The sequence below is a fragment of the Ovis canadensis genome, chromosome 7 (assembly GCF_042477335.2).
Source record: "Ovis canadensis isolate MfBH-ARS-UI-01 breed Bighorn chromosome 7, ARS-UI_OviCan_v2, whole genome shotgun sequence".
Taxonomy (NCBI): Eukaryota; Metazoa; Chordata; class Mammalia; order Artiodactyla; family Bovidae; genus Ovis; species Ovis canadensis.
The window spans coordinates 78,422,894-78,438,982 of NC_091251.1; the positions used below are offsets into that span (position 1 = coordinate 78,422,894).

General features: G+C 34.5%; 1 protein-coding gene across 4 annotated transcripts in view; it reads left to right on the plus strand.

Moving 5' to 3' along the window:
• Nucleotides 1–16,089, plus strand: part of KTN1 (kinectin 1) — a 106,247-nt gene that overhangs the window by 68,566 nt on the left and 21,592 nt on the right. For 2 of the 4 annotated variants that reach the window (XM_069596681.1, XM_069596682.1), the window contains exons 25-34: nt 1,100–1,137; nt 1,710–1,800; nt 1,880–1,948; nt 2,428–2,465; nt 4,253–4,343; nt 7,552–7,620; nt 8,723–8,760; nt 10,253–10,343; nt 12,352–12,438; nt 15,971–16,060. In XM_069596681.1, the coding sequence (XP_069452782.1) occupies nt 1,100–1,137; nt 1,710–1,800; nt 1,880–1,948; nt 2,428–2,465; nt 4,253–4,343; nt 7,552–7,620; nt 8,723–8,760; nt 10,253–10,343; nt 12,352–12,438; nt 15,971–16,060 (702 nt within the window). The remainder of the gene's footprint in view (nt 1–1,099; nt 1,138–1,709; nt 1,801–1,879; nt 1,949–2,427; nt 2,466–4,252; nt 4,344–7,551; nt 7,621–8,722; nt 8,761–10,252; nt 10,344–12,351; nt 12,439–15,970; nt 16,061–16,089) is intronic. The other 2 variants (XM_069596683.1, XM_069596684.1) reach the window with 1 other exon arrangement.

The window sequence follows — 16,089 nt, forward strand, 5'->3', positions numbered from 1 at the left end:
AAGTATGTTGAGTTTTGTGCTTATTATTTTTGCCTGATTTGAGGAAAAGTTCTTAATATTTGAATCAATATACCTTTTAATTGTCAAAGTTCTTTTTCTGGGAAGTTTTCTGTAGTAATGTTTATTTTAGTTTGCCAACTTAACAAAACAAAACACTTCGGTAAACTTTTTTTTTAAAAATGCATGTTCCAAAATATTTTTACTATATGTATTACTCAACCTTTGCCTATAGAATAAAGTACAGATTTCATGGCGGTATTTCAGAGGTAGATGTGGTTACTGGAAATAAGTGTGTGGTTTTGGTGAATTTAATCTGATAAGGTTTCATTGAAAGAAATACTGAGATTGCATGGAAGAGATAATTCATGCATTTATCCAACAGATTAATTTAGAAATGTTTATTCAGTTCCTCCTACTTATTAAAGTATTATTTGTTGGAGATAATGTGTTGAATGAAATAAGGTATGAGGAAATGATTAAACTCCTAACAGAGATTGAGAATTCAGAAAGTCCCCTCCTGAGGAGCTGATACCTAAGCCAATATCTGAAGGGACTGTGAGAAGACAGTGGGGAATAAGAGATCCTGTTTATTGTGTATGATAAGAAGAGGAGATTAAAGGAGAGTATAAGGAATACTCCAGTATTATTATCTGGAGAATCCCCATGGACAGGGGCCTGGCGGGCTACAGTGCATGGGGTCGCAAAGAGATGGACATGACTGAGACTAAGCACACACTTACATAAAGTACTGTTGAGGAGTTGGCCTTGACGACTGGGAGAGAAGTGCTCTGACATTGTGGGAGGTATGTGGACAGTTAATATTCTAATTTTCACAGTTTTAGAAGTGTCACTTGCCTTAGACTTATCATTCATAACTGTATCCCTTGTCTCTTCTCCCCCTACACACCCTTGTAAAATTTCTCACTCTTACTGTCATTGGGGTCAGGAGAGGGTGAAATCAAGTCATCTCATTTTGACATGAATAATTCAACTAGGATCTTTGTGATTAGAAATGTACACAGTTTAAGGTTTATCATAAGTGTAGTAAAGTAAACTGAAAGAAAATGAGTTACTTTTTTTCTGCTGCTTTGCATTTCAGTTATCTATCACTTCTCAAGTTCAGGAACTTCAGAACTTGTAAGTATCGTCTTCCTCACTTCCCTTTAATATTTCTTTCCCACAAGTTAAATATAAAATTATAATGAAAATCCTAACTCCTTTTTATTTGATTTCAAGTAATATTTTAAAGAACATCAAATTATATCTTGAAGGCCTCAAGGTCTTAAATTTTTCATTAGACTTTAACCTACAGGTTTACTGATGGGAATGGGGATACAGTGGAAGTCTTATTTTTCTGGTTTATAATCTAAACTTGACCTTAAACTGATATGTTGCTCTTTGCTCATTTTAATAGCCACTGTGAAACTGGTTATATATTTCATACCCAGACTCTAGTCATAATAAGCTAAATTTGCTGGTATTGACTTAAACAGTGTGTTAATGGGTGGGAATAGAGCTGCTTCTCAGCTTGATGTCTCCAAAATCTTATATGCCTTTATACATACGATATTTACTTTTTTAGCTTATTTAATCAATTTGGGTTATGAGTACAATCTGAAATATACTTTTCCAATCTCCAATACTTTTACTGTGTTTTGTCTTTGGTCACGTAACATTTTCATTGATAGTTCTTATTAACTTACTGCTAGATTAAAAGGAAAGGAGGAACAGATGAGTCACATGAAGACGGTTTTAGAAGAGAAGGAGAGAGACCTACACAATAGAGGGAGACGGCTACAGGTGAGAAGTTAAAAAGATAAAAGGTAACATCCTTTTTCATATTTCAGTATCAATTTTATTCAGACTTATTCTTTTTCAGGACCTTCAAGAAGAAAACGAATCTTTAAAAACTCATGTTCAGGAATTTGCACAGCATAAGTTTCAAGAGGTATAATATAAACAGATTGCCAGCATATTTTATAAAAAATGAGGAATCTCTATTTTACTGTACTAGAAAATAAAGAAGTTAATATATTCTCCTGAGATTTTTTTTTTTGCCATAAAAATTACTGTGGTATCATAGTTTTATTGTTGTTGATAAAATAAAATTAACTTTTATTCCTGTCAAATCTACCACTGCCTCATTTGTGAACCTGAGTCTAAAGGCATTTCCTCTCCTTACTTTTTCAGACGAACTCTCATTCTCCTTTTTAAGTGTTTGTTGTTTACGTGGTGTATTAATCTGTAATTCTTTAACAAATGGATATTAAAAATTAAAGAAAATTCATTCTTTGTTTTATGAATGGCTCAGTCTTAAATCTACCACAGATAGTTGTGTTTTTATTTTATTGGTGACTGATTCTATAATATGTTGTAGAACCTGATCTTTTTGACGTTAGAATTAAAAATGTGAAATCTGTTTCTTAGGCGTGTTCTGCATCACAATTTGAAGAACTTCAGATTGTGTAAGTATACTTTTAGCTAGCATTTTAAAGAGGAAATTTTCAATATTTTCTTGAATGTCCTTGAATATTATGATGAGTTTCTTCTAAGTCTTTAACTTTCTTGTTAAGTAGGAATTATAATCCAAGGGTAAATAAATCTCTATTTGGTATAATAAAACAGAGACCTTTCAAATGCTTTCAGATTCCTGGAGACTATCCTTTCCAAACTCTTCAAATGCATTTTCTATTAATATAGACTGGTTTTAAGTTCTCTGTCTCACCCTCTTTTTGAATGAAGTATGTAATTATTGTAAAGAGAGGTTAAATTTATTTAAAATTAAAATCATTTTTATTACGTGAGAGATCAACATCTCTGAATTAACCAGAAGATAATCTTAGCCATAATTTTGATAGTGAACCTGGAATCTTTCTATAAAAGTAACTTGCACTTTGGGGAAAGTAGTATCTTTTGTCACATCAGTCATATTGTGCCAAATAGTAAAAATATTCAGTCTAATGAGCCGAGTAGTAAAAATATTTAATCTAATAAGCATGGGCTTCCCAGGTGACGCTAGTGGTAAAGAAACCCACCTGCCAAGGCAGGAGACAGGAAGAGATGTGGGTTCGATCTCTGGGTCAGGGAGATCCCCTGGAGGAGGAAACAGGAACCCGCCCCAGTATTCTTGCCTGGAGAATCCTATGGACAGAGGAGCCTGGCAGGCTACAGTCCATAGGGGCACAAAGCTTTGGAGACGACTAAAGTGATTTAGCAGCAGCAGCATACGTGCAGTGAGCAAAGGAAGTGTTAATCTGTTCATCCTAGAAAATTTTTATCCTATGAAGTCTGTTCTCTTAAATTGGTCTAAGTGGTAAAAAGTATATCTGGACTTAATCTTTTTGGCCTTCTATTAATTACTTTTAAGAGATTTTTGCTTAGATATGATCTTTTCAGTCTTTATTGTTGTTTAAGAAGTGGCTCTTTGAAGCTGTTATCTTTAAAGAGGTAAAATATTGAAGATATTTATTACCTCATTATCTTCTTGAAGAGAAAGGGGATGTCTCTTTGTGGCACTAATATTGCTCATTTATACAACTGTTTATCTTGTGGGCTTGTGTAACTGTCAAGGTGCTTTTGTGTCATTTGCAAATAGAAAGCTGAGAGACATGTTTCAGGCGTGTTGTTAGTGGTATGGTCTTGGTGGTTTAGTCGCTAAGTCGTGTCTGACTCTTGAGACCCCAAGGACTGTAGCCTGCCAGGCTCCTCTGTCCACGGGGATTCTCCAGGCAAGAATACTGGAGTGAGTTGCCATTTCCTTCTCCGGGGGATCTTCCCAACCCAGGAATCAAACCCAGATCTTCTGCATTGCAGGGAGATTCTTTACCGACTGAGCTACAAGGGAAGCCCTCTTAGTGGTATATAGATCATTAAAGTATGATTTTAGATTTATTTCTTCCTCACATTAAAAAATTAATGCAATATTTGGGGGAGCACTTTTAGGTTTACAGAGAAAATTGAGAGAGCAATACAGAGAATTTCTGTATACCCTCCCCTCTCATGTCTCTTCTTATTTACATCTTATATTAGTGTGGTAATTTGTTACAATTCATGGGTGAAGTCAGTATATTGTTATTAACTGTCCATAGTATCCATTAGGGTTCAGTTTGTGTGGTACATTCTGTAGGTTTTTGACAAATGTATGATGTGTCTATCATTGTAGAATCATAAAAGGAAAAGTTCATTGTCCTAAAATTCTTCCATGCTCCTCCAATTCACCTAACTAAATAAAACATTTTTGTAAAAATTCTAGGTTGAAAGAAAAGGAAAATGAAATGAAGAGATTAGAAACTATGCTAAAAGAGAGGGAGAGTGATCTTTCTAGCAAAACAAAGCTGTTACAGGTACATGTATTTACTTAGAATGATCATATGAGTTACTGTCTTTGCATGTTTGAAAACAATTTTAACTACTAAAGAAGAAGATAGAATACAAAATGACATTCCTTCCCACCCAGACCCTGGGTCTCATTCCTCAGATAACTACTGTCACTTGTTTATGTATCTTTTGAGTAAGTGCCCATGCTTACAGTGTGTGTGTGTGTTTAAATACACTGTATTTTTAATCATACACACTTTTGTATTTTGCTCCTCTGCTCACTCAGTAATCTTTCTGAGGTATTCCCACATAAGCACATTTTTATCTTAATGTTTAATGATGTTGTTATATTTTTTGTATGATTGTATTATTATTTATTCCACCAGTCTTAGTTTATGAACACCTAGATTATTTAGAGTTGTGTTTCCTGTTAAAACAATTCTGTGGTGAGTATCCTTAACACACACCCCTTCTGTACTTACAGTGCCATGCTAAGCTGTTTCAGTTGTCTCTGACTCTTTGCTACCCTAGGGACTGTAGCCCACCAGGCTCCTGGGTCCTTGGGATTTCCTAGGCAAGAATACTAGAGTGAATTGCCATTCCCTTCTCCAGGTGGCCTTCCTGACCCAGGGATTGAACCCACATCTCTTATGTCTCCTGCATTGGCAGGCTGGGTCTTATACAGTACTTGATCTGTATTTAAAATTCCCGCAAGTGAACTTTTGGGTGAAAGTTTTATGCAGAGGGTTTTTTCCCTTCTTGAAAGTGATAGTTAAAATAGAAAGTAGTATCACGTCATCTTCACGTAGTTAGTATTGAAAGTCCTTATAGAACTTTGTTTTGAAGTGATAGAATATTTTAGATGTCTGCAGTGTCTCATGCATGTATGTGAGAGTTGGACCAGAAAGAAGGCTGAGTGCCAAAGAAGTGATGCTTTTGAACTGTGGTGCTGGAGAAGACTCTTGAGAGTCCCTTCAAACCAGTTAATCCTAAAGGAAATCAGTCCTGAATATTCATTTGAAGGACTGATGCTGAACCTCCAATACTTTGGCCACCTGATGTGAAGAGCCAACACATTGGAAAAGACCCCGATGCTGGGAAAGATTGAAGGCAGGAGGAGAAGGGGATGACAGAGGATGAGATGGTTGAATGGCATCACTAATTCAATGGACATGAGTTTGAACAAACTCTGGGAGATTGTGAAGGACAGGGAAGCCTGGTGTGCTGCAGTCCATGGGTCGCAAAGAATCTGACACAACTGAGCGACTGAATAGCAACAACGTTGTCTCACATACTTGTTTTCACATTTTCTGCTCCAACGGTTGGTTCTGACAGGTTCCCTTTTGTACCCAAGTAGATTCATTTAAAATTTTGTCAGATGATGCTAAATTGCCCTTTCAAGTGTTTTTACTAATTTACACTCTGTGATAGACTGAATTACAACTAAACAACTAAATTACACTCAATTAAACAACTGAACTACAGCGACTAAATTACATTCTGCAACAGAGAGCCATTCCTTTTCAACCTCGTCAATACTGATGAAGATAAAAGATTTGATATTCTGCTTGAAAGATGGTTAGATTATTTTAATTTACATTTGCTAGTGAGAAAAGTAGAGCTCCCCAGGTGGGCTCATTGGTAAAGAATCCTCCTGCCAGTGCAGGAGATGTAGGTTCAATCCCTGGAGAAGGAAATGCCTACCCACTCAAATATTCTTGCCTGGGAGATTGGGAAATCCCATGGACAGAGGAGCCTGGTAGGCTACAGTCCATAGGGTTACAAAAGAGTTGGACATGGACGCTACCAGTGACTTAGTGACTAAACAAGAGTGAGAGAAGTTAAACACTCTTCTTTGTATATGAGTATTTGTAAATGAGTTTCCTAATTTCCTCCTCTTGGTTGACTTTTTAAAAAACTAATTTAGTAAGATCCTTTTTACATAATAAGAGAAATTAGCCTTCTGTCATATGTGGGGCAATATAAGTTTTTCTTTTGACTTCCTTTGTCCCCTCCCCCCACCACCTTAGAAGTTTAAAACTTTTACGTACTCAGATATAAGTAATTTTCTGAGTTTGAAGTCTTGAATTTATCTTCCCTTCTGTGATCATAAGAATGTTTTCACATGGTTTTTTCTAATACTGTTTATAATTTATTTATTTTTGCTTAGATGTTTTATTCACATGTAATTTAAGTTATGAAATTAGCATTTCAACCTTAAAAAACAAAAGACAAGCTACATTTTTAAGTAATCTGTTATTGCTTTACTGCATTGGTCCCCCTCCGCCCTTGCCCCAGTATTTGGAGGCATTTTTGGCTGTCACAGCTGGTCGAGTGGTGCTGCTGCACCTAGCGGCTGGAGGCTGTGGATGCTGCTAAACACCCTACAGTCTGTAGGACAGTCCAGTTCCGTTCCGTCGCTCAGTCGTGTCTGACTTTGCGACCCCATGAACCACAGCACGCCAGGCCTCCCTGTCCATCACCAACTCCTGGAGTTCACTCAGACTCATGTCCGTTGAATCAGTGATGCCATCCAGCCATCTCATCCTCTGTTGTCCCCTTCTCCTCCTGCCCCCAGTCCCTCCCAGCATCAGTCTTTTCCAATGAGTCAACTCTTCGCATGAGGTGGCCAAAGTACTGGAGTTTCAGCTTTAGCATCATTCCTTCCAAAGAAATCCCACGGCTGATCTTCAGAATGGAGATCCCCCACACAAAGATATATCCAGTATAAAATTTCAGTAGAATTTGCCCTACTGATTTGAGGTATCACCCTGTAGTAAATTCCTACAGGTGTTTGGGTTTGTTTCTGAATTTCTTCCATTGAGACATACTCCCTAGAGAGTACAGAATAATTTAATTGTTCCAATTTTATGCATGTGTGTGTGCTAAATTGCCTCAGTAGCATCTGACTCTTTGTGACTTTATGGACTATAGCCTGCCAGGCCCCTCTGTCCATGGGATTCTTCAGGCAAGAATTCTGGAGTGGCTTGCCATGTCCTTGGGCCTAAGGGATCTTCCCCACCCAGGGATCAAGCCTGCTTCTCATCTGTCTCCTGCATTGGCAAGCAGGTTCTTTACCACTCTTGCCACCTGGGGAAAGTGTTTTAATATAGGGCTTATTATACTGTTGGAAAATCTTTATTATTTTAAATTTTGCCTGGCTTGTGTGATATGTTTTAAAGTTTATATTGAAAATGAAATTTCTGTATTCCTGTTTAATTTTTGTTTAAATAGGAAGTACAAGATGAAAACAAATTGTGTAAGTCCCAAATTGAAGAGCTTAAGCAACAAAACTACCAACAGGTAGGTTCTGTTAGATGCCTTGCCTTTTATTTATGTGGTAAAAATTTTATGACTCATGACTTTTGCCTTTTCATTGTTTTATTTATTTATAACTGTTTATCAAATTTCCTAAAATATAAAGCAATTTGCTATGTCATAGCCAAGATATGGTAATCTATAGTTTATAAAGTATCCACAATATATATATATATAGTCCAGCTCTGTTTCATATCTGTGTCTGTGTTTTCAGATTCTTTAGAATCCTTTCCTTAGGAAGTCAGATAAAATCCTTTAGAGGTCAGTTTAAAACTGTGTATGCCTTACTTCTTTCCCTTTTCTCAGAACATCTACAATGGGAGAGAAACTAAGAAATATGTAATATTATAAGTAATAATTTACCACTATTCAAAATACTTTTTCAAAGTATAATTCTGCTTGGTAAAAATATGATGTGTATTTTTTTAAATTAATGTTACCAAAATAGTCTTTAAATTAATTTATCTTATGTATGTTTTGAAGGACAAAAGAATTAGCATCCTTGTCAACAAGAAGTTTATAGTAGTTTAGTTTGGGAGATTGTCATCAAGGATAAATACTGTATATTTATCTTATGTATGTTTTGAAGGACAAAAGAATTAGCATCCTTGTCAACAAGAAGTTTATAGTAGTTTAGTTTGGGAGATTGTCATCAAGAATAAATACTGTATATGAAGGACTATGTACATAATATATAAATATTATGTAAAATTTTTTATATGCAAGTTACCTAACCTTTCCTTCATTAATGGTTTTATTGTTTTTACTTTTGGAAACTTAACATGGTCAAATATGAATTGTGCATTAGGAAAATTTAAGATATTAACTAGTGCTTTGCACCTGATAGGAAACTAATATATGTTTAAGTGAAAAGTTTTAAGAATATAGTGACAATGAAGATTTGATTTAACATTCAGGACGTTTTATAAATGTGTACATGTTTTTATTAAAATTACTTTTTGTTGGCATATAATTATTCCATAGTTTTACCTTTGGTGTTGTCTTAATTTATGTCTGAGAAGAGTTTTAATTATTTGCAGTCTTCTGGAAAGCTTTGTTTTAAAGTAACATTGAACTCTTTTAATAGGCATCTTCTTTTCCCCCTCATGAAGAACTGTTAAAAGTGTAAGTAATAATTTTTATTCACAATTTGAAAAGTGGTAAATTTTTGTTACTACAGAGTTCTCAGATAAGCAATTTAATGTAATTGCAGATACTCCCCTATAGTTTTATTTGGATTTCTTGGATAGTAGATCAAAGACCTTAGCTGTGTCTTTGGCTAAGCTGATGTACCTTTTATGGTATTAAATATTTGGATTTCTTTGAACGTTTTGTTGAGTGTGATACTGGTTTTTCAGGCAATTTTCAGAAAATATCTAATCACATATAGGTATACTTTGAAACCTTTGCTAATTCACCTTAAATTATCTCACTTATTCTACTGGTATCATTATAGAATTGAACCATGCAAATTTTGGTTTAGCTTCTGCATTAAAAAAACAAATCTTGTAATCTTTATGGTTGCTCTCTTTTAAGGAGTTTTTTTGTTTTTTTTTAAGCTGAAACATTTTTATTGTGGGTCTGTATTTTTCTCTAAAAGATTTTATTTAAGGTCATTTCAGATAAGTTGGTATGCTTCAACATGTTAAATGTCAGCCACATTAAGTATATTCAGTGATATATCTATACGTTCTTCCATCTTGACTTGTTTACAAAGTTGGTGGTTTACAAAGTTACTAGTTTAGAATTATGTACTGTTAAATTGGGTCTTGAGTTTGTCTATGTAGAACAAGTGTCGACAAGCAAACTTCTTTTTAATAAATGGCCTGATAGTGAATATTTTAGGCTTTGTGGGCCACATAGTTTCATACTCTTTTTTTCCTTTATTCCCCACAATTCTTTAAAAACATAAAATCAGGTCTTGGCTTGAGGTCCATACAAAACTAGACTGTGGGTCTTGCCCAGAACTCTAGTTTGCGAACCCCTTATATAGAGCCTTATTCTTAGGGAAGAGGTATTTGTAATTAAATTTTCTACCCTAGCTACTTCTCAGCTATAACAGAATCAAAGTGTAAATCTTTGCCATTTCTTTCTGCATTTCTGAGAAGTAACTAAGTCATTTGACAGAACCAAAATAACATGAATCTTAAGACTGTTATGAAAGTGAAAAGAGAACACCTACCTTACGTTAATGTCATACTTTTATTGTGAGCCACTGAAAGTCATAATTGACTTCATTACCTTCTGAAAAAAAAAATTTAAGGGAGTGCACCTACATCACTTTTTACTCTTGTGAAAATAGCTACTTCACTGCCCTAGTTAAAAATAGAAGTCTACAACTATAGCAGTTCATGTATTCATGAACTGTTTCTTAGGGGATGATTTCTTTTTAGCATAAATGTCAACATATCATACTGTAAAGTTTTATTTATTTCTGAAAATAAGAATTCATCCTGAAAATGGATTTTCTGTGGTAGCTGTAGTTAGCTTAAAGAGTTTGCCTGGGTTACTGCATTTTTCAAAGCATCACCTACTTGCTGTTTTTAGTTTGTAGTAACTAATACTATGTTCACTGTTTACCTAAAATACTGTTATATAAATCCATTTTCTGGTTTAGAATTTCAGAAAAAGACAAGGAAATAACTGATCTCGAAAATGAGTTAGATTCTTTGAAGGATGCTGTTGAACACCAGAGGAAGAAAAATAATGTAAGCAAGTCTTTATCAGAATAAAGCTTATTATTATTATTTCACTGAAATCCATGGATTAGAATTATTTTAATCTACTTTTACTTTAAATTTCTTCATCTTTGTAGGAAAGTATTGTTTTGTGTGTAGGTTTTTTGAGAACATTATTGGGGAAATCACTTTATTAGAGAGTAGATTTTTTTTTAAAATGAGTAAGTGAAAAGTCCATTTTGTACACATCTGAATATTTAAATATTCAAGTTAGAATTATTATAGCTTCAGCTTAAAAAAAACCCTATAGTTTACTTTCTGTTGAACTTTTACTGGAAAATTATTCTTTCAGCTCATTATCTTAAAGGCTTTTCTTTTTTTGACTGGGCTAGCCTTTTTGTAAACTATAAAAATAATGCCAGAATTCAAACTTACCATTTTCAATATTTATGTGTCTTTTGAAGTCTCTGGCACTTCCTTTTTTAAACTGAGAGGTGTTTTCAAATTTTGGTGATTTAAGCATGTTTGAGGCCTCACAACCTGAATACATTTAGGTTAGAATGGATGGGATAGTGCCCTGAGAAATATTGACAAATAGTAAATTTAGATAAGTTTCTTTAAGTCTCTCTGATCAGAAGACACCACCTTTAAGCAGAATTTTTCTAAGCATTTTTGCTAGATGAAGAATTTTTGCACACACAAGTTTCATTGTTAAGACTTAAGCAAAGTTAGAAATGTTATTGAAATCTAAGCCAGTATTTTCTAATGAAATTTGATTTTTCAAAGTTTGCATTAATTTGTTAATTTAACAAGTTGACATGTTTCTGCTCCCCTGAGTTTGTCAAAATTAGGTACGTGAATTGCCCTTTGTGTGTTTGTAACGTTACTAATAGCATTGCTTGGCCAAAAAACCTGAGATGAATTTGCCAGTATTACTGTTGACATCTTAGCTTTGTTTTATGATTGGAATTGTAAGATAAGGAAGGCATAGTAATGCCAGTTGAATGCAGCAGCAGTAGCAGTGCTGGAGGCATTGCAGCATGTGAAAAGAGCCAGGACCCTGGAGGCCAGCAGATTGTGACGTCAGTCCGTTCTATTTCTGCCTCATTTGCCTTGTACACGTGGTTATGTTTATTAACTTACCTGAGCTATGGTTTTGCCATCTATAAAATGGGAATACGTACCTCTTCGGGTTGTTATGAGGATTAATGAAAATTTATGTGAAGTGCCAGGTACAGTGTTGGACACACAAGTAAGCATTCAATACATAGTGGTTATTGGCTTTTTAGTTTTTGTTTTTAATCTTTTTAGATTTCTGAATCTGAAGAAATATGGAAATATAGCAGATTGTCCTTATTACTATTTGCTAATGAAATGCTTTTAAAATAGATCTTTCAGAGCTCAGCTTCTTTCTCTTACAAAAGAATGGGTTTTATAGCTTTCTAGCCTTCCTGTTTGCCTTGATCAAGAAGCTTGTGCAGTTCCTGTCAGGTTGTTTTTTGGTATGCACATTTGACCATGCCAAGAAACATAGAGAAATACAGTGAATTCCTATGTCATTCCTACGAAATGTGTTAAATCAATAAAACATATTTAGAGGAAAAATTGTTATGCTGCAGTGGAAAGTCCCATGAATGATACTGGGTCCTGTTTAAAAATCATATTTAAAGCCTTTTGTAATACTTGTGTATTTGTTCTGTCCTTAATCCTTTGATATTCGATGTACCTGAAATTATATTTGTAATCTTGGTTTCTGTGCTTACTTTTGAATGCTTTCTTCTTCGTCTTGTGTGCATAGTAATTACTTTAAAGCTGGCATATTTGGTGTGTATACTAAAACATGGGAAGTGGGCATCTTTATTTTCTCATTCAAACTTCTAAACATTGCTTTTTGTTTTTTTGCTAATATACATATTTTCCCATTGAAATAATTTTGCAATAACCAGCATTTAAATGCAGTGCAAAATACTGATGAAGCAAAAAGCAAAAATATTTCAATAATGGATAAACTGAAATCATTCTTTCTAAAAATGATTAGGACCTTCGGGAGAAAAACTGGGAAGCAATGGAAGCATTGGCATCAACTGAAAAATTGCTGCAGGACAAAGTGAACAAGACTTCCAAGGTTGTAATGCTAACTCCTAGACACGATCCACTGAACAGAGAAAATCTGCAGCTTGTCTTAAAATCCGACTAAAGCATTTAATTTTACTGCAATTTAAATATAAAATCTCCTTACCATCCATACTACCACCTCTCTCATCTTTGCTTTTTTTGCCTACTCCTTGAAGCTTTAATTTTGGGCATGCGGTTTTGTTGTGATTACCTGATATTTTGAGCTTTGGTGATTACTGCTTTAAGCTTAAGAGTCTCAGGAGGCCTATGCTACCAATGTAAGCACTTGTCAGACAGAGTGTACCTCTTGGGTTGGTTAAGAGAACTTGGTGAAAACTCTGAGCCAAAAAGATCTAATCTAATTAACAAACACACACCTAGTGGACTCTCCTAGATTCTCTGAGGCATACCAAGATGACTCAAACAAGGTGGAAAACGATGAAAGTCAGGGAAGTACAGGGAAGCACAGGAAGTACAGGGAAGGCATCAATTTTGGGTGTGTTGTTGGGCATGGTCCCTTAGAAGAGATGAAATTAAACTAGGTTTTTAAGTGGCTGGACAGTAATGATGCATATATGTTTAGTATACAGTATTAGTATAAGGGATAATTCTCTTAACCGGAGTATATAAAGTACTCCTGAAACATATATCCCCCTCTGTCTTACAAATGATTAAGAATTCTCCCTGAGTTCAGTTTGTTCCATGGATTTAAAGATTTCTAATCAATTATAATTGAGAAGTTGAATTTAAAGATTGAAAGAAATAAATGGGGCAGTTTCAAGAATTTTGAAAATTCCTACCAAGAATAAACTTGGAACAGAATTATTGAATTTTTGTTATGGGTTAAAGTTCATTATGTTATTCAATTCAGCATTCTAGAAGTATCTAGAAGTATTCTAGAAGTGTCTTAGCACATATTTTGTGTGCTAAGGTACTACGCTGAATTTTAAATGTAGTTCTTTATGACATTTGAAGGACTTTTTAAAAAGCAGAGTAGAATTTTAATAAAAATTTTAATCAAATATATGTTTGTAGTTATATTTCCTTTAGTGTAATGGATTTGTGTTTAGTTATATACTTACTCATCAGGCCGTAATTTTCGCTAAAACCTTGATTTGAGACAGCTAGCAAATATTGGGACCAGAGAAATCCAAGCCAGAGAATAGAGAAATCCAGGCCAGCTTGGACATTATTGTTTCACTGTCGGGGGCCACAGTCAGCTCTCTCAGCAGTAGGGGCTCTGTATAGTTTCTGATTGTTTCTATAACTTTGGTTTTCACTGATAAGAGCTCCCTTTTAGCTTTTATTTTGTTAATGAGGCTGGTTATCTACAAAGTGCTAAACTCTTAATATCATGCTATTCCTACAAGAAGTTATATACCACTTGTCATAGGCATTCTTGCATGTTATGATTCCAAAAGAAAACTAGAATTTGTTTTACCATGTATTTGGTGATGAATATAAGAATTTATCCATGTTTCAAACCTCATCACCAAATGCATGATGGCCTCTTGCATGGCTAGTGATCTATAGAGCATAGATTTTATACTCTTTCTCTGTTTTAATGTGTGTATTTAGATAGTCCTGAGATAGCATAGGTGTAAAGTGATACTGATGAACCTATAGACTACAAGTTGTACTATAAGGAGTAAATGTTCTTGAGGAGCCACTGTAAATGACAGGTTCACAGGAAAGACATTTCACACACTATTACACTTAGATTAGATAAAAATAGTAAGGAAATTGTAATAGTAAGGAAGTAATGATAATGATGCAATTTTCAGTTCTATCTTTTCCAGATTTTAAGGTGGAATGGAAATTGCTATTCACAACCAAACTACTATGTCAAATGAAAACTTTTTACCTAACTTGTTAGTACACCTTTGTTCTTGTTAGTTACAAATTAGACACCTATTTCCTTTAGTTAGATTATTTTTCCCTTGGGGAATTTTCAAAAAGTTTTCTGTCCCACAGTCTCTCTTCTTAACTGATTTCCTTTAGAGGTTGCTCTACTGCTTCTGTGCTTTGTTGCTCAGTCATGTCCAACTCTTTGTGACCCCATGGACTGTAGCCCACCACTCCTCTGGCCATGGGATTTTTCAGGCAAAAATATTTCCTTCTCCAGAGCATCTTCCAGACCCAGGGATCAAACCCCTGTCTCCTGTGTTTCTTGCTTTACAGACGGATTCTTTATCCGCTGAGCAATCAGGGAAGCCCACCACTTCTAGGGTCAGATGATAGAAATGAGCTCTTGATTGTTTCTGAGTTAGCTGTTAATCATTTTCCTTAAATGAATATACCTTATTTTATGCAGTTAGATGGGTATATTTCTGAAAAATTGTGGACTTTATTGAGTTATTGAAAATATTCCATTAAAACTCATTGAATTATTGAAAATACTCTATTAAATATTCTATTTAAAATCCTGCCACTATTCTGAGTGAAGTAACAGCATTTTGTATGTACAGAATATGATTGATCTCTAGCTTCTTATTATATAACTTTAGATTTTTTATACTGTTAGATTTTCTTAAATTGAAGTGTGTGTATCTTAAATCTGTAATAGATCTAAAATCTGTAATAGATTTGAAAGGTCAGCTTAAATAATGGGGGAAGGTAGGCCTGAGATCTTGCTCGCTTGCTTGCCTTCTTGTCACCTGTTGAACTTCACCAGTGTTTTGAGATGATTTTCTTGGCTTTGTTTAGATGTGTATTTTTATAGATGTCTTTCTTAAATCTTGTAGAGATAATTTGAATATTATATATATATTTTTTGTGTGATCAAATCATTATCCTAATTTTGACAAACTGCAGCTTTGAATTAATCATTGATACCCATTAGACTTGGATTTGAAATCACCAAATCTAGACATGCATTTGTAATACTTATCTTTAAATTTATAGCTGACAGAGTCCATGAATATGTGTCAGAATTAGTTTTCTTGATGTATGGCATTGGTGAAGTAGTATACCATTAATTTTTCCCCTTTCTCTTTATTCCTTTTCTCATATGTACACTGGTCAAATTTTGGTGGTTCTTTTTTCCCCTTTTGTTTAGCATAAATAGCTTCACATGACCTTGAAACTGGAAGTATCAAAGTTGCCATTTTAATCCCATGGTATCCATCAGTGATGTATTTTTTGGAAAGAGACTTGCCAGCCTCAGTTATGTCACCCAGATGCATATATTTTGCATGTAGCTTGTTTTAGCTGTAGGAAGTGTTTTTTGTTTTGGTTTGGTTTTTGAATTGTTCCTGGAGGGGTATCACTTGATGGCAAGGAAAATGTTCATATTGTCAGATATTGCCTTAGCTTGATTAATATAAGACATTACTTGTTACTTAGGATGCTTTTGAGATTTTGCAGATTTTTTTCTTATGTAAGCATTTTGATATTTCAGAATGGGAAATTTGAACATTTGTCAGTAATAAGAATTTAAAAAATACATTTGCCTTTTCTTCCTTTAAGCTTAAAAGACTGTAGCTTTTTTATTTTTCAATTCTGTAATCTTCTGAGTTTGATTTGGGCTTCCTCTGCTTTAGGAAAGACAACAACACGTGGAAGCTGTTGAGTTAGAAGCTAAAGAAGTTCTCAAAAAATTATTTCCAAAGGTGTCTGTCCCTTCTAATTTGGTAAGACTTTTATTTTTTAAAACATGGCA